We start from the raw sequence: 23382 nt of genomic DNA on the forward strand, positions 1-23382 counted from the left end.
CCAGCGCCGCAGAGGGTCTCCTCCACGGGTGAATTCTCCTCCACCGACCGCTCCCCTTCCAACCACACTCATTACTGGAGATTAGATCGTGAGGAACTTGAGACTGAAGGGGGCTCACACACTGTCGTTTCCTGGCGCCACCACTCTGGACATTATGGACAAATTTCCAGACATTATAAAATCCCACCCTGAGGCTCATAAAATCATTATCCATGCAGGTACCAATGACATTCCAGAACAGCAGTCTGAGTTATTAAAGCAGGACTTTTTACGTCTTTTTAACACTGTAAAACAGTCCCACCGCAGTGTCCTCATCTCTGGCCCAACTCCCACCTGTGGCCAGGGAATAGGGCGGTTCAGCAAGCTGTTCAGTCTCAACACCTGGCTCTCATCGGTCTGTGACTCCCACAGCATGGGCTTTATAGACAATTTTAATGTTTTCTGGGACAGGAGGCATCTTTTCAGAACGACAGGCTCCACTTAAACAAAACTGGCAGCTGTTTGCTCTCCGCTAACATTTCATATAGATTACAGCTTACAGCTCACACGACCACATCTATTAACTGCAACTGTCTACCTGAGCAGTCCACTAGAGATTGATGTCCCACAGGTCCCAGTCAATATTGCTTTAGTTCCACAGCTAACAGTAATACAATTCAGTAATTCCTGTCATTATCACTGCCAGACATGACACTAAACAACATAACATCAAGCGAACTCATGGCATAAATTTTAATAATCTCAGATCCATATGCACACATAAACCACCGTCTGTTAATCTGTCCCACAAGGAAACTTTGCCAGTGACCCTGAACATGGCACTTTTAAACATCAGATCTCTTTTAAACAAGACATTGGTGTCGTCCACACCAATTACAACAAAATTATTATTTTAGGTGATTTTAACATGCATGTGGACAATCGATCAGCTGGTTTACTACTTGGTATATCCTTTTATTCTACTTTTATTTTCTTGATTGTTTTCCTTTTTATACCCTACTTTTTATTTCTGGTTTTACTCACTTCAATACATGTCTTCCTTTTTAGTATTTTATTATTTTATTTTATTATTTTATCTTTGTTTTCCTTTTAAAAACCTTTTACATCTCCTCTTTTTTTCAAATATTTTATCATCTTTTTTCACACTTCAATTCTGTATTATTATTTTATTCTGCCATTCTGAATTTTTATTCTACCTCTGGTGTCTTTTATTGCAAATTCATGACAGTTATGATAGCGTTCCCTCATTTCCAACCAGTCCTCTCAGCTCCTCAGATGCTATGCAGGACAGCTGATTCTGATGACAATTTGGGATTTTAGAGGTTATATGTGGGACTATTTCTTTGCCAGATGCAGTAACTTTGTCTTCATTGGTTGAATGACAGACAGTGAAGACTCCAGGAAATAGTACTGGCACACAACCCCCCCATAAAATCACAATATGTCCTTTTAACACTTCAGTTTTTGTTTGGATTAAATAAACAAGGCATAACATATTAATTAGTAAGCTTTAGAGATACTGGTTGGCAGATTTTGTTGCCAGGCTAGCTGTTTCCATCAGTTTGCAGTCTTTATGCTAAGATAAGCTAACCAGTTGCTAGCAGTAGCTTCATATTTACTGTGCAGACATGAGAGCGGATCCTCATCTAATGCAAGAAATCGTTTTCTTGCATAAGCATAATCCCCAAAATGTTGAACTGTTTCTTTAACACTGTTGTCCTGTGGAGGCTGCAGACAAATCTGTTCTACCTCTTCTTTTTCGCTGCCCGTGATGAGCATCACTAGCAGGTGTACTCTAGGTCAGTACTTGGAAGCACACTACAGTTGTGTTTTTCCCCATTTTTAACTTATTTTTCAAAATGATGTCACCTCAGGTCAGGGAAGTGACAAAACAGTCATGTGAGAGGTGTGAAGATCACACAAGATCAAGGTGTGAATTGGTCTGAAACCACATGTGAACAACAATGCACCATCTCCACTGCACAAACTGACTGCAAGCCCACTGGAAAGGAAGTGATGAAAAAAGGAGAAGCCGCATGTTGCTGTTTTCTTGTGCTTCTTCATTCTTCTCGTCCTCCAAAAATGACAGCTTTCTTTGTTGCCACTGTGTTTTGGGAGGAAGCAGAAGAATTTTGTTGAAAACTTAGACAAAACACACTTACAGGCTGCATGTAACTGTGACTGACTGTGAGATAGTTCAGCTAATGATTACAATGACAACAGAGCACACACACACACACACACACACACACACACACACACACACACACACACACACACACACACTCTGAGGCCTGATGGAACCAATTAGCAGACGTTATCATGGCCTGGAGACGTCACAAGCTGTTCAGAACCCCCCCCCCTCCTCTTACCCCCAGGGGTCTGTGTATATGTGTGTGTGTGTGTTTGTGTGTGTGTGTGCGTGTGTGTGTGCGTGCATGCATGCGTGTGTATGTGTCATTGCCTATACATCACTGCTAAAATATTTACAGTCCTCTGTGTTTTACAGTTTATATTACTGACCTACATTCATCTTTGTGTGTGTATTTGTGTGTGTGTGTGTGTGTGCGTGTGTGATGTCATGGCAAACTGTCAGTGACCTCAGCCACAGGAACATGTCCATATAAGGCTGTAAACACAGAGCGCTTCACAGTACTGTGCGTCTCCTCATGTTTAAAATCAGGCCGTTTTCTCTCTGAGTTCTGATCTGTTTACCACCATAGCCAGGAAACCACCTCTGCATCCATTTAAATGTGCCACGTGAGCATGACTGAAGAGAAATGACCAGGTGTGACATTCAGTTGGACCTAATGATGTCATCATGCCATTTGTTGGAGTACAGTTGACCTTCAGACTGTACACTGAATGTACCATAGTTCATCTGCAACTGATCGCAGATGTGGTTCAGGTGGATTTGAGTACAGTCACTTGGTTCAGACCTGGGTTCAGAAAGTGCCAAAGAGCTTTTCTCTGATTCAGACTGAACTGTGTGAGGGTCTGCTACACAACAGCATTTAAAACAAAATCTGTTCATTTCAATAAGGGTGTTTATATGCACATAAGTAACCAGGTACTCAAAAACCAGGTTACGTGGTTAATCATGGGGACGGGTTGACATGCACTGTAATAAAAACTGTAGTAACTAACCTGGTTACTATACATGCAGCAGATCAGTATCCAAATTTCTCCCCTATAGCCCCAACCTTATTTTGGAAGCGTGACTGATTTTAACTGTATTGGTGATTTAACACACTGCTTCCTGACTTTTTATTAATGTCAGAATTATTTTAAATACAAGGATGCATCAATCTGTGTAATGATCTTTCCTTTCATCCAGCTGCTCCGCTGTGCTTTCCTTATCTGCAGTCTTTAGGTATGAACTGATTATAAACTTAGTTACATGACAGAGAAATCTGCATTTTCCAGGAGAAATCTACGTAGGAAGACCAGATTTCTCTAGTCCCTTGCCACAAATACGGAAACCAGGTTTCTTGTTTGCATGACAGTTAAGAAATCAGCTTTCTCCAGAAAGATATATGATATAATCTGGTTGTGTGTGTGTATGTGTGTGTGTGTGTGTGTGTGTGTGTGTACAGATAATAAATAGTAATTTCCTTGCATTTTCAGTAATGTCAGCAGCCCCATCCTTTCTCTCCCCATCTCTCTCTGACCCTGCACAGTCTCCTCCTCCTCCCACACACACATAGAGACACTCATACACATACACACGTTCTATAAGGTGAGGACTCTCAGTGATATAATGCATTCCAAAACCCTAAACTGAACCTAAACTTAATTCTAAGCTGAACCCTAAAATCAAATCTTAACCCTAAAACAGCCCTTTGAAGGTCAGTCTCAAAGTGAGGACCAGCTAAAATGTCCTCACTTTGCAACAATGTCCTCACCCACAAGATATCAAACTCCAATTGGTCCTCACAAAGATAGATGTAAACACCCACACTCACCCCACTCTGGGATCAAAGCTTTGTATCTGGATCTGATCAGACTGATCTGTGATCAATAGATTTGAAAACAGCAGGGATCAGCTGTCTGTTAGCATTCCACAGATAACACACACACACACACACACACACACATACATGTGGAGCCAAAGACTAACAAACCATTAAAGAACTGTAATCTGCTGTTTGTTGATGGTTGTAACTGATTTGGTTGTAGTGTAGTGATCATTAGTTTCACTTGTTTTCATCAAACTGATACATTCATTATACATCATTTTAGGTTTGATTTAGTTTCCATTCATTTTATTGATGATTTATAATCACCTGGTTATAAGTGGATTGTGAATTAAATTGTTTACTGTGTTAAAGATTAGCAACAGCGTAACTAACCTAAACTGAACTCAACTCAACTAAAGAAAATGTAACTAAACAACTAAACTAAACTAAACTAAAATAAATTAGACAACTACATTGAACTAAACATCTAAACAAAATTTAATTAGACATTTAAAATCTGGGGAAAATAAATTCAACTAGAAAACCAAAATACATTAAAATAAACAAAAATATAAACGGTTAAACTTCAGTAAACCAAAGATCTGAGCAAAAATAAAGTAAAAAACTGAACCAAAAAAAAAACCCAAACTAAAAATGAAGCTAATCAAACAACTCAACTAAACCATTTAAGTGAACTAAACATGTAAAGTCTAAAAAAGTAAATTAAGCAACTATATCTAAAACTAAAATAAACCAAACAACTAAAATAAATAATTGAACTAAACTGAGAAACTAAATTAAAATGAAAATAAACTAAACTAAGTTAAAGTTTCCATTAATATTCATTTAAAAAGCAGTGAAGAATCTGTTGCTGCGTCTAACAGTATTCAGCTTGTTTGGCTCGTGCAGAAAGCTAATGAAACTTCTAATTTATTATTAGTGGCTTTGTTTATTTTGAGAAACTTTCTGTCCTGTTTCCTGTTTTCTGAATTTGTTTTTTAGTATCAGATCAGACAGATGTTGTCGCTGACATCTGTGAGTTTGTGTTTCTGTTGTCCTGATGACTGCACCATTATAAAATGACTTGATGGAGGCTCATAAATGTTAGCTGCTAACGAAGGATACACCCTGTCTGCTGCATTGAGAGAGTTGTTTTATTAATGCCGTTGCTACACAGAATCACTCCTCCACATCTGTAGAAAGTTGAAGTGACACATCAGCGTTTAGGAAACTGTAAAAAAGAGAAAAACACTTTATATGTGATGGGATATGTGTTGTCCCCCCTATTCGACCATCTGACAAGCACTTCTGACGGAGGATACTGGCCCCTAAGGGCCAACTTGCACCAACGTTGCAGGACACAACACAACCACAGACGACAGTCAGTCACAGGCACCCAATGACCTAACAACAAGTAACTGTTTGTGAAGTGTCAGGACAGTGAGAGAAGGAGAGAGGGAAATGAAAAAGAACAGAGGAAGTGTCAGAGCTGTTGGCTGTCAACAATTCCACATCTGAAATCTACTAGCTGAACTAGCTGCTTATAGTTCTAGCAGTGCTAGCAGGCGTACAGTCACTGTATTCACTCCAGTAACATGATTTCTTAGATCTCCTCTGAGGTCCCAAAATCTGAAAATGACTCACATCTACACTAAGGCTGAATTCCATTCCACCCCCTACACCCTCCCCCTACCTACTCTGACTCTGTTTGTGTGTTCATGTGGAGGGTCCGCCACATTAAGTGTCATTCCAAGCCAACTATCGTTAAGTGGGAGTGGGTTATAAAGCCTTCCACCACCAAGTCTGCTTCGAAGCTGGCTTATTCACTACACTCCTTGAAGATGCAGTGCCTTTTGTGTCCGACATGGAGGAAACTCCTCATAGCCTACCTACAAATGTGAGTGCCGTGTGATTATTTCAGAAGGAGTATTAAGTTACCCTACCTCAGACACAAAGTTAATACTGTTGCACACACATCACGGAATTAGAGTTTATATTGTATTTTGACTCCAACAAGGGATTCCCAAAGTTTGCCAGTGTATACCTACCCCTAAATAAAGCTCCTTTTACACAGCCTGTTCAAGGCAGGAATGTTGCGCTGTTATTCTGCCTTGTGTGTTACACTTCATGCCTCTGACTCTGGAACGCCAGCATGCTATCTAAAATCACACACGGGGGCGGCATTATGCTGGCTTTGTTTGGTTCAGTGTAAAAAAGCAAAGCCGGCATAATGACGGATTTTCTTTACAGCAATATTGCAGGATCTCTGTATAAAAGGGACTTATGAGTACCTTCCATAGCCATCAATGTGACTCATTTCTAATTACAGCAGATTTGTCCTTCACATCCATCATCAATACTGGGACAGTCTGGTTAGTCACAGCTGGTTTAACCTCCATTCTGTCTCTCCTGCTCTTCATCATCCATATTTCAATAAGCTGAACTCAAAGTTTAATTGTTCTTATTGTTTGGTTCTGTTTTAACGATGACTGCACCAGCAATGTGACGGCAGACAGCAAACAGAAACTCCTCCTGTGCTGTTGTGAAATGCATCAGTCAGAAAAGGTTAGAGGGGACAGGAAGTTCACATCAACATCAACCCTGCCTGAAAAAATGCAGCCGTCTCGTTCATTTACATGAGGGCAGTCAGTTGACGCATGTATGTGATTGCCCAACGCCGTGACTTGCCGGATGTCATCATGTGCAACAAAAGTTGAGCCTGGTTCAACTTTTTTTTGCCAGATGACCCTGAGTTGTTTTGTCAGAGCCCTCTCCGTTGCTAACACTGCTGCATTTACAGACTACTCCCATTCAAATGAATGAGGGGGCTGTGCTTGTCACGTAGGTCTGAAAGTGGCCTTAGGCAGAGCACTGCTTTAAGCTGAATGCTGACATGCTCACAGTGACAATGGGAATGTCATTAGTTTTGCAGGTATTTGGTCATAAACCAAAGTATTGGACAAAGTGAAAATTTGAGCTGATGATGATGCTAGATGAAAAGCCAGGATATCACCAAAGTTATTAGAATTCATTGTGGGGGGAACATAAATGTGTGTACAACAGCCACATGGTGGTGCAACCAAAGTCATTAGGATTCATTGTCTTGGGACGATGAATGTGTGTATTGAATTCATTGTAATCCATCCAATAGTTGAGATATTTCAGTCAGAACCAAAGTGGTGGACCGACCGACCAACATTGCCATCCCTATAGCCATGATGCTAAAAATAAACCTCTTAAGCTATAACATAGACAATCCATGGTCTCTCATTGGCTGCCAGGAATCTGTTAAAATCAACCGTTTGACAATCATTCTGATAAGAGCTCTATTAGCAGTTGTCTGGTAAAGCTAACCTAACCATGTGTTAAACTGAACACAAACACACTTCACAAACATTCTTAATGTAAATTTGGTGAGGACATGGTATAAGAGATAAAATGGACTCCCAAGTGATCTGATATCAAACAATATTGGAGTCAGAGGAAGAAACATTACTCTGCTTTGTGGGTTTTTTTTTTTTTTTTTTAATTTTAAACATCAGGACACTCAGAGTGAGTGGGAGGGTGGGAACAGTAGCTGGTCAGATTCCAACATAATAACTGTAGAGCCATTAACAGGAAATACCAACAAACACAAGTATGTGTGTCCAGCAAGGAGTTCCGGTCCAACATTCACCCAAACAATCTGTCTGCTCCTTAGACTTTATATACAATGTATGGTCCGCAACACAACCGTCTTTCTGTCTGGAACTATTTTTATCAGAATGGTGAAATCAGTCTGATAGTTGATGTAGTAGTTACATAGTGATGAACAGAAACTTTTGACATAAAGTGTTTTCTCTGCTGAACAGGACAACCTGTTCTTTAGACTTAATTGTTTTAAAGTTATAATCTTGAATATTTTAATTTAAATAAATGTGTGTTAAGTCACTATCTATCACTGGATGAGGTAATACATTAGTGATTGAGCCTATGACCCGCTGATGAAAGCTCTTGCATTTGCAGTATTATGATTATTATGAACCAGGTGTCGGTGGCGACTTTCCATGCAAATCACAAGCGGCGCAGTTAGTGACGTGTTTTCCATCATGCAGTGGTTGATCTGCCAGAGAGGGTAGGCAGACCTAATGCAACAGACTCGCTCTTCAATTTGCTTGTGCTAGTGTGACATCACACAGTGACTAAGGGTGGAGCTGTAGAGAGGTGACCTCGCTGTCTCTGTCTCTCTCCTCTGCTCCACTCTGTCTATCTCTGTGTCAGGGATGTAGAAATACTTGCAGGTCTGTGAGTCTGATGGAGCTAAGTATAGTCGTCCGTGGTCTGGGAGATTGGGATTGAGACCCAGTGTGGGAACCCTACTTTGTAAAATAATTTATTGAAGAACACTTATCTTAACACTAATTTTAATATCCTAAAATTAGAAGTTACACCTATTTTGACTTTTATTCAAATACAAATACAGATAATTTTTCTGCCTCAACAAATACAGATACAAATACAAATACTGAACTCTCTGCACATCTCTAACAGCAACACTGTTTGGATCTCTGTGAGTGAGGTCGAGTGAGGTCCAAAAACACTTCTGCAATTACCGCTTAATGCCATATGGTGCTGCCAGAGAGAATGAAACAGAGATCTTTGAGATTGCCGCTTTAAAGGTTCTATTTGTAAGAATCAGAAATTCCTTCTCATTAGTGACACCGATGGCCATTAAGCTCGATCTCTGTGAGACTATTGCAAGAGGTGATGTCTTTTCCCTCGCTTACACGTCTCATAAAAACATGAGTAGCGTATGTCCACACTCTCATACACAAACACACACACAAAGGCTCCTGTTATTCTCACCATTCATCCCACAAAAATATACGTTCAATCAACCACCTGAAACTGACTCGACCCACAAACACTGGTAGGCTCAGCAAGCTGTGGCCAGGAAGCAACAAGCTGTGGTTTCGTTGACATTTGCGCTTATCATCACATTTGAGATACTAAATTAGAATTTCCCAGACTTACTCAGTTGTCTGTAACAGGCGGGGAAATTCTCATTTCACTTCCGGCAATAAAAAATGATTACTATCTATAAATTGCTTCACAATTCTTACATATAGAACCTTTCAGTTGAAGAAAGTTTGATTTCTCATGTTCTGTTATTCTTTGTTCTTTTTTCTTTTCTTTTTTACTGTTCACTGATAACTGATAACTTTCTTTGAAAAGACATACATATACTCCAAAGTAAAGTAAGTGCATTGAAAATTCAAACATATCCTTTCTTTTTTTTCTCAGTCTCTCTTTTATTTACTGATGACTGGTCGAATGTCTGGAATGAATCACAGAGAAGTTTGAGTTCTCCAGTAACTCTTTCAGGACAAATATTCTTTGTCTGAACTTCAACTGAGCACAGCTTAACAACAGCTGTTCAACATTTCAAACCACTTATAAAGCATTGTTTACTGCATTCAGACCAACTCTGAATTAAAAGAGCTTAAATCACACAAAGTAGCTCTTCTGTAGAATTCATTTGTAGTGAATATCTAAACAGAACAGCTGAAGGATCAGTTCAGATCTGACAAACTAAATGCCACCACAGCATGCTGATACATGATGATAAACTGATGCAGGTCTTATTACACTTAACTACTGAGCTGTATGTCTTTAAACTTTTATTCTATAATCGTGTCTCTTGTGTCTCTCCTGACATTTGTCACCTCTCTTTTGACAGCTGAGCTTTTGGGAAAGTTTTTTTGTTGTCTGGGTAACAAACAGACAAAATAACCAGAGTCTACAGCCACAGTCAGTCAGTAAGTGATGGAGACAAAATCCAGAGTCCTCCCTCTGTGCAAAAATGTATTTAAAAGTTTATCTGAAGCTAATATGAAGCTTACGACACTCAGTGCTTGTCCACCTCAGACACTTTTACATACTATCTAGCTGGCAGGTGTCTGTTTGGTAATCAGTACAGATTAAGGGTTGAAACCTGTTAACTGTAGTTGTGTTATGTTGTTTGTGAATCGGTGACCCGGTCACACAGACACATGAGATTTTTCAGGCAGAGAGCCTGATAAAAATATTGTGTATTTTAACATCTTTATGTGATTAAAGTTTGGGTTTTTCACCTCTCCTCTAGACTGTACTTGGCCATCCTCTGGTTTGGACCTAGGAACTGCCAAATCAGTCCCCGCCCATCTGGACTCCGTCTATGCTCAAGTTTGTGGGGGAATGTGCAAAGTGTGGTATAGATGGAGAGGAGGTTCAGGAGAATAGAATAGAATAGAATAGAGTAGAATAGAATAGAATTCCTTTATCGTCATTGTACTGGTGTATACAGTGAAATTCAGGTGCACTGCCTGAGTGGAGCTCAATATACAAGATAAGAATAAAACCTGTTCTCACACACACTGACAGATGTGCATTCAAATCCAAACATGCGTACACATTTGCCTACATATGCATATAAAATATCAGTATTGCATGGTATGAATTTAATATATAAGTATAAATAAAAAGTATTGCACAGAGTAAGTGGCAATAATTCAGTAGTAGTACAGTATTGTATAGTAGGAGTTGTCTATGGGGTTCAGTGTGGTGATGGCTTTGGAGTAAAAACTGTTCATTAGTCTTGTGGTGCACGCTTTGATTGACCCGTAGTGCTTTCCTGAGGGCAGAAGGGCAAACAGGTGATGGGTGGGGTGAGATGGGTCCTTTAAGATACAAGGGCAGGCCAACATATGTGTTGGTCATTTTCTGTTCTGTTTTGATGAGTCTCTGCAGAGCCTTCTTGGCTGCCCAAACTTAAATGGGGCATCACAGTTGGTTTCTTGTTTGTTTCCTTTAATTCTTTTTTATCTTTGATTTGGGAGTTTCCAGTTATTATTATTTTTTTTTTTTTCAAATTTTCTCCAGTTTTGTGTTTCAATTTTGGCCGAGCTGATATTCACTCTAAATAAACTGCACCTGTACTCTTGTGCTGAAAAGAAAAAAAAGAAAATGAAGAACTTAGACTGTTGAGCAGTTTAAAGGCCCCTTTTGTTTTGCCTGCACCGCTCAACCAAGCTCACACTTATTTTCAGAGAGAAGTTGACACTTTTTAAATGGGAGTCAGTTGGAGCATCAAGTTGCCATGGTGTTGCACTCAAAGGTACTTCCATATTGGCCTCTATGGTAGTTGCCGCTTGGTTTAGTGCAAATAAGTAAGTAAGTAAGTATGTTGTCAACATGCTGAAGTATACATGCTAAACTGAAATGATGAACATTATACCTGCTAAACATGAGGTGGCTGTAGCTCAGGAGGTAGAGTGGGTTGTCCACTTATCCAGTCTGCATGTTGAAGTGTCCTTGGGCAAGATACTGAACCATGATGTGTGTGAATGGTTAGCTCTCTCCCCCTCTGATGGGCAGGTTGGGACCTTACTACCATGCAAGTTAGCATTCACACACATTCAGTGTATGAATGGGTGAATGTGACACGTAGTTTAAAAGCACTGCTACGCTGAAGTGCACCCTCACAGAGCTGCTAGCATGACTGTAGCCTCTTACTGATATTTCAACACAGTGCTGTTTTCACAGATTGAGCTATTTTGCTGAATGACCCTGAGTTTTGTGAGGATTTTCAGCCACAGTCCATCTGGCCCCCCACTGCTTCACTGCAGGAGTTTCATTGAATTTACTGTGAAGGCAGCATTTTTTTCACACATTGCTGATGTTGGTCTGAACGTGGTCCCAATTATAGTTTTAAGTGTCACTTTAGCTGAGCAGGATTGCAGACCACATGACATCTGTGACGTCACACTGTGCTTACACTGTAATACTGGAATTATATTCATAAATATCTTTATATATAAATTACCTTTAAGTATCTACCTTTTGATGTTCGTGTTAGCCCATGTCCACTGTCACATCTGTACAAGCTGACAAACACGCGGACTGTTATCTATGTTGTTTTTTTGTTTGTTTGTTGTTTTTGAGGCAGTATATTTGTTGAGTATTTGAGTGTTTCAGCGCTCAGACAGATTACAGCGCCACTGACTCCATTCACACTTTAGTGATAACTGAAGAGGAAACACCCCACGTGTACTGACAGACACACACACACACACACACACACACACACACGCACGCACACACGCGCGTGCACACACACACACACACACACTCGTGCGCTCAGTTTAGACACTGCGGGGGTTTAGAGGAAACACCGTTACACACACACACACACATACACACACACACACACACACACTCACCCACGCGCGCGCAGATGGAGGGAGGGTCTCCGCGCGCTCAGCTCTCAGTTTCATTGACTTCATCCAAAAACTCAGTTGAACTCTGGTTTTTACTGATTTTTCGTCTCAGTTTCTTTTATTCAGTTTGTTCTCAGTTGACTTTTCAGTCTGTCAAAGAATACCGGAGCCTCGTGCGCTGGAACTGACGGACAGCCGGACGAGACATAAAGAGGAGCAACAGGAGGTTTCATCAGCCACTCACACCGGTAAAATAAGGATTAAGTTAACGGAGACTTTAGAAACTAACTTTGGCTCTTCGGTTCTGTCTGTCGGCTACTGATTCAACATCTGCCGATACTGTCTGGACCCACAGTCTGACCCAGGATATCAGCAGTCTGACCCGGGATATGAGCAGCCTGACCGGTACAGTAAACCACCCATTAGAGCTGAAACGATTAACGTTAGTCGGTTAACGTAATAGATTGGGAGATGAACAGAAAATCAATGCCTGAGTTAATAATGGAAAGTTTTCAGACGTATAAAACATTAATCAAACATGTGGTTTTTCTCTTTCTTAATGTTTTTGGGCAGTCGGTCAGACTAAAAAAATAAGTTTGTAGACATTTTAAAGACAGATCCATTCATTGATGGATGGCTTGATGAAAATGTAATCCATAAATGAACTGAGAAGAAGGGTAATCATTAGCTGGTACCCTGCTTTTCATCCAGTGAAGTAAAAGGAATACTATATATGTTCCATTTCAAGTAAACGTGCCGCTATCAAACTTTCACTAACTGAAAATACAGTTCAGGAGAGTACAGTCTACAGGGCTGGGCCATGAGGTTTCGGGGCTGGGCAAAATTTCTTTTATCTCAGTTAGTTTGTTCCCTCAAGTGGTTTCACATCTGAGTTATTCATAAATCTGACTAATGAATAAGTCTAAAGTTTAAAAATGACTGGTTTTTTTTGAGTAATGTATTTGATTTTATAGAACAGTTATAAAAAGTTCAAGATCCCCTCCAGATATGTATGAAGATATCTAAAAATGGAATAATAATTTGTGTCTAATATGGTTTCCCCACAAAAAGTTCAATTTCCTTATTGAAAACTCTTAAAATCACATCCGCTCTTTCTCTCTCATTAAAAATCCAGAATCAATGAATATGCGAGTATTGTTCTCACAAGATGTCTCCTACTTCACTGAGAAGTCAGTGTATGGGCACCAGAGGCTTCAGGTCTCCACATAGTTGCATATTGGACCACGCTAGCCTTCTAAACTTATTGTGATGTCACAAAATCATCTCATACCTACACGTCTAAAACTCAGATTTAAGGTGAACACAGAAAATTTCCACTTTCAGCAGATGAATGTGAAAACCAACCTCACAGACATCATTCTGCACAGTGAGGAGAACTACATCCAGCTGTGGGAACAAGAAGAATAATGCATTTTTGAGAGGAGGGAGACTTTGAATAATAATTATAATGATAATAAATAATAGTTTGATTAATGTAATAGCAGTTGCCTTAGATCTTTTGATTAACCTATACTCTTGAGCTCTAATTTCCCCTTTTTGATAATAATTATAACAGAGCTGCAGCACAAAGTGCTTCAGAAACAGGATTAACGTGAGGCAGCAAAGTTCAAGAAAATGTTCAACAACAGCAAAAACTAAATGAGTTAAAGCGATAGTTCGACATTTTGGGGAAATACACTTTCTTGCTCAGCGTTCTGGACAAACAGCATGAGTCAGCATCAGTAGCTGATGATTCCTGTTGGCTTCTCTAGATTGAAAGATTGTTTTTATCTCATGTTTATTGATTGTTATTGATTACTGATTGTTGTCTCTCTGGTTTCCTGCAGTTTGTTGTCAGAGATGAGTCCCTCAGTGTGTCAGCGCTGCAGCCTGGTCCTGATCCTGGTGCTGGTTCAGGTCCTGGTCCTGGTCCATCCTGCTGCAGGATACAGTCTGGATGAGGACCACAGTCTGGAGTTCAGCGGCTCCCCCTCCTCCATGTTTGGATACTCAGTCCTGCTGCATCGTCACGGAACTCAAAGCTGGTCTGGATCTATACTTTTCATTTGATATTAATCTGTTATTGATCCTCTATTGATCTGCTATTGATCCTTTACTGATCTACTGTTGAACCCTTCTTGATCTGATTGTTGATCCTCTATCACTCCTCTACTCATCCTCTATTAATCTGTTATTTATTCTCTATTCTTCCATTATGGAGTGACTATGAGTGACATAGTTTATTGATCTACTATTAACCCTAATTTGATCTGCTATTGATCTACTACTAATCTGGTATGGACTATTCATCCTCTATATATCTATTATCAATCTCATGTTGATCCACTATAGATCTGCTATTGATCCACTTTTGATCCACTATTGATCTGTTGTAGAGCAGCTATTGACAATTGATCCACTGTTTTTCTGCTCTTGATCTGCTATTGATCCTTTCACTGACCAATTGTTGGTCCTTTATTGAGCCCATATTTGTCCTCTCTTGGTCTTCTTTTGATATGCTATTAATCCTCTTCTGATCTCCCATTAATCCTCTATTGATTCTGTATTGATACGTACACTACATCTCTATTTCTTAGAATGGCAGGGGGATGCTGTCCATAAAGTTACACAGTCATGTTGTATTTTTAAAACATTTATGAATATCAATATCACACATGAAGTTCAGAGCGTGATATTAAACTCCTGGAGGTCTGGGCTTGACGATCTCGCTGAGTGTGGGAAGAGCCAAGTGACCAACTGCACTGAGGAGAAAAACAAGCACCCTGCTTCCCTCACCACCCACGGATAAAAACACCCTGAGTGCTATGATTACCATAAAGGGCTGAACTACATTTCAAAGCATTATGGGTGCTCATAATGTTGATGATAAATCTCTTCAGTCATGAACTTTGACATTTAAATGGTAAAGAATAATTGACTACTGTTCTTATAGAACTGTAGACAACAGTATATTTAGACCCATTGAATTGTCATAGTGATGCTTTATTAGTTGCCATCTTCACAGTAGGACTGTGTATGTGTGTGTATGTGTGTGCGTGTGCGTGTGTCTGCATGCTAATTAGCCATTTCTTGTCATTGACAGAAGCTCTTTGATGCTTCTCACACAGACGCCATTCAGACACTGAAAAGTCATACACACCCTGTCTAACTGCCTCTCTGTCTCTCTCTCAGGTTGGTGGTTGGAGCTCCGGTAGCAAACTCATCTTCTCGTCCATTGGTTCAATCTCCAGGAGCTGTTTATCGCTGCAAAATCAGCACTAATTCCCGCAAATGCCAGCACATGCATGCTGGTGCGTTTCTGTGTGTCTGTGTATGTGTGTTGTCAAGCCTTTTCTAAACCAAATGTCCAAGAGCACATAGTTTGCACAAGATAGAGCAAAAGAGTAAGAGCAGTATATAAAACATTACTCATCCTACACAGCAGCTAACTATCGTCGCAGCCCAATGTAAACCATGTATCTCCAGATCCTTTATTTCTTAAGCAAAATAAACAATTCATATAGAGGCACTGCTTAGGAGAGTGCAGCTGCACTTAAAATGAAATACACAAGCCTTTTTGCACAACGTCGTACTTGCACAGTGAAAGCCCAGTAAAGCCCAGTTGTCTAGACCAACAGCAGCATTGTGTTGTAGTACACAGCCTCCTTCAATTCCACTGGGTTGCTGCTGCAGCAGCTCCAGAGGAAAAAGTCAGGGAAATCTGGCAATTTTTTTTAATCCTTGCTCAGTTTTGCCACAGTACAGAGCAATATCTTCTGGCAACATTGACCAGCTATGTGCAAGAGCACACAGAATCTGGAGTGCTTCATAACATGTAGCTTGTGGCATTGAGCTAATTCTGCCTTTTAACGCACAATCCTGGATGGAGGATAACATGATTGTTGTTGTTGGTGTCATTCGGTGTCGTACGTCTTCAACCACATGGATCTGTTACTTAGACTGCACTTCCTGAATCATATGTAAAGACGGCTGACAAATGAAAGGAAAACCTGGTTCAGGTCTGAATGCTTGACCCCTACAGTGAGGCGATCTGGTGGCTCTGTTATGCTGTGGCATGGTTTGGGTCCACTTGTCCCCTTTGAGGGAAGGATCACTGCAAATCAATACAAAGTTGTTGTGAGTGATCACCTTTATCCTATGATGAAACATTTCTATCCTGATGGGAGTGATCTCTTCCAGGATGACAATGCCTCCATCGGTAGGGTATGAGGGGTCACTGAATGGTTTGATCAGTATGAAAATGATGTGAATCATATGCTATGGCCTTCACAGTCACCAGATCTCAACCCAATTAAACACCTATGGGAGATTTTGGACCGATGTGTTAGATAGTCACCATCATCAAAACACCAAATTAGGGAATATCTTCTTGAAGAATGGTGTTCATCCCTCCAGTAGAGTTCCAGAGACTTCAGAGACATGCTGAAGCTGTTCTGGCAGCATGTGGTGGCCCAACACCTTACTAAGACACTTTATGTTATATCTACACCAGTAACTGAAGCAACGCATCCACACCAAGGTAGCCCCTTGTGTTTATTGGATGCAGTGGTGTTGTCGACCTCTAAACGCTGTGTTGGTATTTTTGTAGTCTTGGCACAAAAATCTTGCTTTGCTCCTGAGACGTATCCATGGCAACTCAGCTGTCCACTATGTTAACTAACTTAATACCTGTGAAAGCTGCATGTGTGAAACAGTGCAAACAGTTGAATTTATGTGTGTGTGTGTGTGTGTGTGTGTGTGTGTGTGTGTGTGTGTGTGTGTGTGTGTGTGTGTGTGTGTGTGTGTGTGTGTGTGTGTGTGTGTGTGCAGACATGCGGGACTGTGGGAAGACATGTGAAGCAGAGAGTGATCATCAGTGGCTGGGAGTCAGTCTGTCCAGACAACCTGGAGACAGTGGAGGACACATCCTGGTAACATACACACACCATCAGACATATATACCTCCACTGAAGTGTAACAACACATCAAGGTGACGGTGCTACCACGGATGAGCTGTGAAGGGTCAGCTGGGGCTGGTTATGTTTCCCCCTCATATTGATGAGTGATAGTGGACAGTAAAGATAATAGGAAGCAGGTAGAAATATGAACCATAACTATACTGCAGCTATTGTGCACATTTTCCCACTTTTTCAAAAGAGGATGAAACTTCTTTATGTGGCAACAGTGTGGAAGCTCAAAGCCTCTGTGTGGATGTTTCCCCAGCTTTGTTTTATTCAAAAGAACATAAAATCTAGCAATGCAGTGTTTGGTCTAGATGCTACTTAGTACAAAAAATGCTCATTATTGGAAATATTACAAGATTATGAGAATACCAAAGCAACCCAAACAGGGAAATGTAGTTAATCTAGTGACGTATTCCCACACACTATTCGTGTGATATGCATGAGAAGGCAGCATAACATGCCTGCTGGATATTGTGAATCAGAATATTACTTGTACTGTATATTGAAACACACCTCTTTGTGGTGCTTATCTAAACACGTGTCCTGCATTATTAATTGCCATGTTGCAAACAAGTTGTTTGAGAGTACCAGGAACTTACAGTGCTAAAGTTTTGGTTCAGAAATATGTCCCCAAAGCAGACGGAAAACAGTGGTAAACAAAATCAGAACACATGACAATGGCTATACTGAACTTACAGATCATTAAGTTCCTGTTCCTATATGACAGCGGTTGCACGGGCCTGTGCTGCTAGGAGACATGCTGTCCACTTTCGTGTTGTGCAACTGACCGCAGCATATCATAGCCCTGTATAGCTTATGTTGACAACTTTTCCCCATTTTCAACAAGCCCACACAACATTGGCTATACCATTAGTGATTTCAAATGTCCATCCCTTTCCAGCATTCAACATTTGGGGTAGAATGAAAGTGGAAGCTACTTAGCCTAGCTTGCTAACGGTAGCACTGTTTCCTTCTAGAAATGACTTTTCATTCATGTTATTTCAACACCTGCTGAGTCATCTGCAGCTCCTGTGCACTCACTGCTGTGTTCGTCCTACATTATTAAAAGAAAATCATGGGTCTAGTTGGGGTGATTGCAAATGACCAGAATGTCAGAACCAGAGCTGCAAACTCTCACGCATTGACTGTGAGACTCACGCAATTGTCACTTTTCACACACTCTCACGCCACATGTCTATTTTCTCACACAGTGAAAAACAAATTCATCGTGTAACGGGACAGAGTGCACAGCCACACATTTCTCTGTATTGTATTTCTCTGTTTTGTGTCTTCAGGTTATGCTAGCCCATTGTTGCTAATTTTGGAGCTAACCCCTTTACTTCTCCAGCATTTGGGGAAACAACAGACGTGACTTTTTAGCATCTATTAACTGACACACCGTAGTCTGTACTGTCCTACTAGCCTCTTCCTCTGCTCCGCTTGCATCCACCGTCACGTCTCTGGCCCTCGCTCTTTCCCACTCGCTACGCAAACATACTCCTTAACGGAGCCACGCTACCAATAGTTTCCCAGGCAACAACAGAGGTTGACTCATGTACCGGAACAGCGCTGCACAGAGACTCCCAAACGCTATTGATTTCAAATATTATTTCGGATAATATTATATAATATTATTTCGGATTTCGGATATCAAATATTAAAAAATATTTTTTTTGGCCTGGTGGGGGTTCTTGTTGTGTCATTATGGAGAGACACAGATTCAGTAAACGTTCAGTACGTTCAGTAAACGTTGAGTACAGTTAGACCCAGCAGTCTCTATTAGGTTGGGTCTGTCCCTCCCGCTACAGGAAATAATGGATTACTCCTGGAAAGCTATTGATGTAGCACTTTCCTCCTTATGCAAATAACACAGAGATTATTCGACCAATGAGAATTTAGTCGGACGAGAGCATATCGACCAACTAATTGACCAGTCGACCAGCAGACTACAGCCCTAGTACGGACCCTTGTGGATATACGGAAAATTCATCATGTGGACCAACACGTGCGCTCACAGCCATTATGGAACATTTACAGTATGAAACTGAGAGCTAAGCCTTTATTTCAGCAGATAATGTAGATGAAGCCAGCAATGGTAAAGATTTCCATGTCTGAAAGGGACTTCAAATTTAGTGATCGAGCAAAACTATTTACAGTACCGACTTTGATTGTCTCTACAAAGGGAATGAAAGATTATTAACAGGATTATTTCAGGTTTAGAATAATCACACAATGGGGCTGATATGTTTGACACACACAAACACACAGTGTGTCTGTCACAGGGACATGGATCATGGGAATAACTGTGCTGCTACCTTGTGATTGTGTTATTGCCAGTAATGACCCCATGTCACATGTTTGTGTGTGTGTGTGTGTGTGTGTGTGTGTGTATGTTGTGCTCAGGCGTGTGCTCACCGCTGGAAGAACGTCTACCACTCAAAGAGAGACAATCAGAACAACAAGCTGCCTAACGGAGTCTGTTATCGCTACGGCAAGGATTTGACACTTTTACAGCCCCTTACCCCCTGCTACAGAGGTACACACACACACACACACACACACACACACACACACAAAGTGATGGTCTAACTTGGTCACTAGGAAGCTTTACTTAGAAGACTTTCCTCTGACTAAATTGATCAAAAAAGGACCCTTTCCCTCAAATTGTTCAGCCCTACTAAAGAGGTTATTTTCTAACTTTAGTTGCCTATTTAGTCACAAATATTTAAAGGGGCACTCCAACAATTTTACAAATGGAGGTCAATTCACTTGTCATGGTTAGTCCCACTCAGCCTGTGATAACAGTCATATACATCTTCTGTGGATCAGGAGGAGCTTTGGGATATCTCAGATTGGGCTTGTGACCTCATATATATAAGGCTTTCTGTATATATATATATATATATACAGAAAGCCTGTGTTACAAACTGGAGGTGTGAGAGTTCATCAGGCAGAGAGGGTCTAATGAAAAGACACTATCCAATTGAATTATGGGAAATGTAGGATCTGCTGATTCGATTTCGACCATTCTCTCAATAGTGTGCGGTCTGCAAGTCCCTAACATTATGTAAATGCAATGCTACATTTCTTTAATGTGAAAGATAAATCATTTTGGTGTGGACGTAAAATTAAAGTTGAAAGTGAGAATTGAACCTCATGATCATACAGTGGTTTCATATCAAAAACAATGTGCTGCAGTACAGACACAAAACATGAAACAATGTGTCACTATACAAAAACTTTGTGACACCCACCCACGTGTGTGTGAAACCAGCAGCTGTTCAGCTGTAGGAGGAAAACATTTGGACATTTTATCTTATTATTTGTTTGTTCACCTTCACCTCTCTACCTGTCTACCTGTCTGTCTGTCTACCTGTCTGTCTGTCTGTCTGTCTGTCTGCCTGTCTGTCGTTCTCTATTTCTGTCTCTTCCAGACCACCAGAGGAAGTTTGGGGAGGATTATGGGTCATGTCAGGCTGGTATTTCCAACTTCCTGACAGAGGTCAGTGGCACACAGATGGCAAGCTTCTTTCAAATCCAACTTGTCTTCACTATTTCCACCACCTTCACTATTTTTTTTTTCTTTTTCAAATCTGGAACCTCTGGAGGCCATCTGCTCTTTTATTGTTCCTCCTCATGATGTTTAAATGTAGAAATATACTACTACTTGAAAAAGAGAACAAAGACCATGAACGTCCTGTGTCAAAATGAAAGCACATAACTTCCATTTTAAAGCAACTATTACTATGATACTATTCTGAAATTTGTCTCTCTCTTTCTCAGGATCTGATCATCATGGGTGCTCCGGGGACATCTTATTGGACAGGTTCAGTTCTGGTCTATAACACGTCCAGCGGAGGCATTTCAGTGTACCTGGACAATGACTCTGGAGTCGTCAGCTTTGGAAGCTACCTGGGTAACTGATACACCTGCAACTACTAGCAATGTACACCTTTATTTGTCCTAATATCCACTGTAGCCAATGCTGATCATAGTAAAATGTCTACACAGACAGCATGTTAGCAGAGCAGAGGCCTCAGTCTGTCTGTGTCTACACAGGATGCGTTCAGGCACAGTACTTACAGAGCTGAAAGTAGGAAACAATAAGTATATGTAGTTTGACATCCTGTTCACACAATCACCGACCTCCTGTCTGAAAGAACAGCAAGACTTCAACATTAATCACTACAGCTGTCTATTCCACTCACACCTTGCTTGTGTTTAAATGCACAGCTGCGACCAGAAGTGTCTTTTTAGGCTTAATGTGTATTTTTTCATACTTACACACCTAACTACAGTGATTGTTTGTTGGGCTCTGGCTTCTGGCATTAGCAGAAGGTGAAAGTTATGACGGCGATCATTTTACTGTAAAGAAGAACGGTGGAAAAGTTCATTTGTGCATCTCTTTATGTAACTCTACTCTGTGGTCCTATTGGGATTTGTGTAAAAATCTTCAGGCATGAAAGAACAAATCAGACAAAATGAAGATGCAATAAAAACTAGTCTACACAACAAGATATGGAAATATTGGTCACCATGTGGTCAGCAGATCAGTTCTAAATATTGCATTGAGCAATAGTGCAAGAAAGATCAGCCACAGTGAGCTGAGATGATGTAGTCATTATATCAGTTTTAGTTTAAGACTTTTCACAGAATAATTTTAGATGCAGCTGCAGTTGTTCTGTTTCCTTGCACCCCTCCACACTGCTGCTAGAGTGACACTTCCTCCTACCTGACTCTTTGTTCTGAACATGTTCAGGACAAAATCTGAGATGTTGTCACCTTTCAGTACTTGTCACCTTTCAGTACTTGTGCTGAAGCGGCAGCTGAGCAGAAAGGTGTGATGTTTCTCTACAGGAAAGAAAACATCTTCACTGTTCTCACAGTGTCAGAAACAACACATAGACACTGATGATACGCAGTTTAACTCACTGACCAATACAAATCAACAGGAAGTAACAATATCGAAGATGGAGGTTTGAAAGCAGTGGTTGAGGCTGTGCGACTGTCTCTCACGCTCATCTGGTGTAAATGAAGTTACTGCTGCTGTGCTGCGTGCATCAGTGCACACAGCCTCTTTCTCAGTTTGGAGATGCACTTATTGTTTCAGCTGCTGTGGGATGCTGCAGCCAGCTGTGATACACAGCCAGCTGTGGGCAACAAACAGGATATCAGCAAGCCTCCTGATGTTTCTTCGAAATACATTCAGTGACACCTGAACTACATTATTGTAAGATTGAGCCATTAATCTAACACGTTTCAGACCTGCCTGAGTTACATTAATAGCTGTATTTTGACATTTGACATTTCAGTAGATTATGTTAAAGATGTGAAATACTAGAGAAGTAAAAGAAGCAAAATACATGAAAACTGGTTTGTGATTGTGGAGAGCTCTGTGTGTGTGCACCTGATAATTAAAGAAACACAATTTGAGGCTTTTGTGCTCTCTGCAGTTTTCATTATGGGCCAATCTGTGTCCTGAAATGTAAAGAAAAGCTTGAAAAACTGGAAACTGCTCTACTCACTCAGTCAGACGCAAAACAAGGGCCAATTGTGCTCAGCTGCAAACTTTATGGGCGTGTTTGCGCCAGCATATCTTTAGCACAAAATCTTTTGTGAATAGGACCTTGAAACGGGACGGGGTGCAAATGCTGATATTAGTGGGCGCAATCCATTCTTTATGGATCTGGCCCAAAGTCTTAACCCTTTTTGGTCACATTGTATCATTCAACCAAGAATGTAATTTCTAAATTTTTTCAAAATATTATTTTTGTCATTTTCTTTGTGATGTGCTTGATAAAATATCTCTAAACAGTGATTTTTTTACTGTCCAGCTCTCATATACATGCTGAATGAACATGCTGATTCATTCATTTGGGTTATATTCAGTTATTACTGTGCACTCACAGCGACATTAAAAGTACAGTTCTACGTTTTGGGAAATACATATATCTGCTTACTTGCTGAGAATTAGAAAAGAAGATTGATACCATTCTGATCTGTACCATAAACATATAGCTGGAGTCTGCAGCTGGTTAGCTTAGCTTAGCATAAAGACTGGAAACAGAGGCTGTGTCCCCTATTCCTCACTCATTTGCTACTCACAGAAAGTAGTGTACCTGCCATGGAGACAACTGTATTTGTTCCATTGTGAAATTTTTGAGGGAAATATATAGTGGATAAAATAACACACGCAGAATTCAGACACTCAAATGAATTACT

General features: G+C 40.5%; 1 protein-coding gene across 2 annotated transcripts in view; it reads left to right on the forward strand.

Annotated features, from left to right (window-relative positions):
• The first annotated feature begins 12208 nt into the window (after positions 1-12208).
• itga4 (integrin alpha 4) overlaps positions 12209-23382 on the forward strand; it is a 31374-nt gene continuing 20200 nt past the window's right edge. Inside the window, exons 1-7 of one of the 2 annotated variants that reach the window (XM_044366182.1) lie at positions 12209-12601; positions 14044-14241; positions 15389-15507; positions 17027-17127; positions 19564-19696; positions 20595-20662; positions 20944-21076. In XM_044366182.1, coding sequence (XP_044222117.1) covers positions 14057-14241; positions 15389-15507; positions 17027-17127; positions 19564-19696; positions 20595-20662; positions 20944-21076 — 739 coding nt within the window. In that variant the 5' untranslated portion in view covers positions 12209-12601; positions 14044-14056. The remainder of the gene's footprint in view (positions 12602-14043; positions 14242-15388; positions 15508-17026; positions 17128-19563; positions 19697-20594; positions 20663-20943; positions 21077-23382) is intronic. The other variant, XM_044366183.1, reaches the window with a different exon arrangement.

Source organism: Thunnus albacares, chromosome 11 (genome assembly GCF_914725855.1).
Source record: "Thunnus albacares chromosome 11, fThuAlb1.1, whole genome shotgun sequence".
Lineage (NCBI taxonomy): Eukaryota > Metazoa > Chordata > Actinopteri > Scombriformes > Scombridae > Thunnus > Thunnus albacares.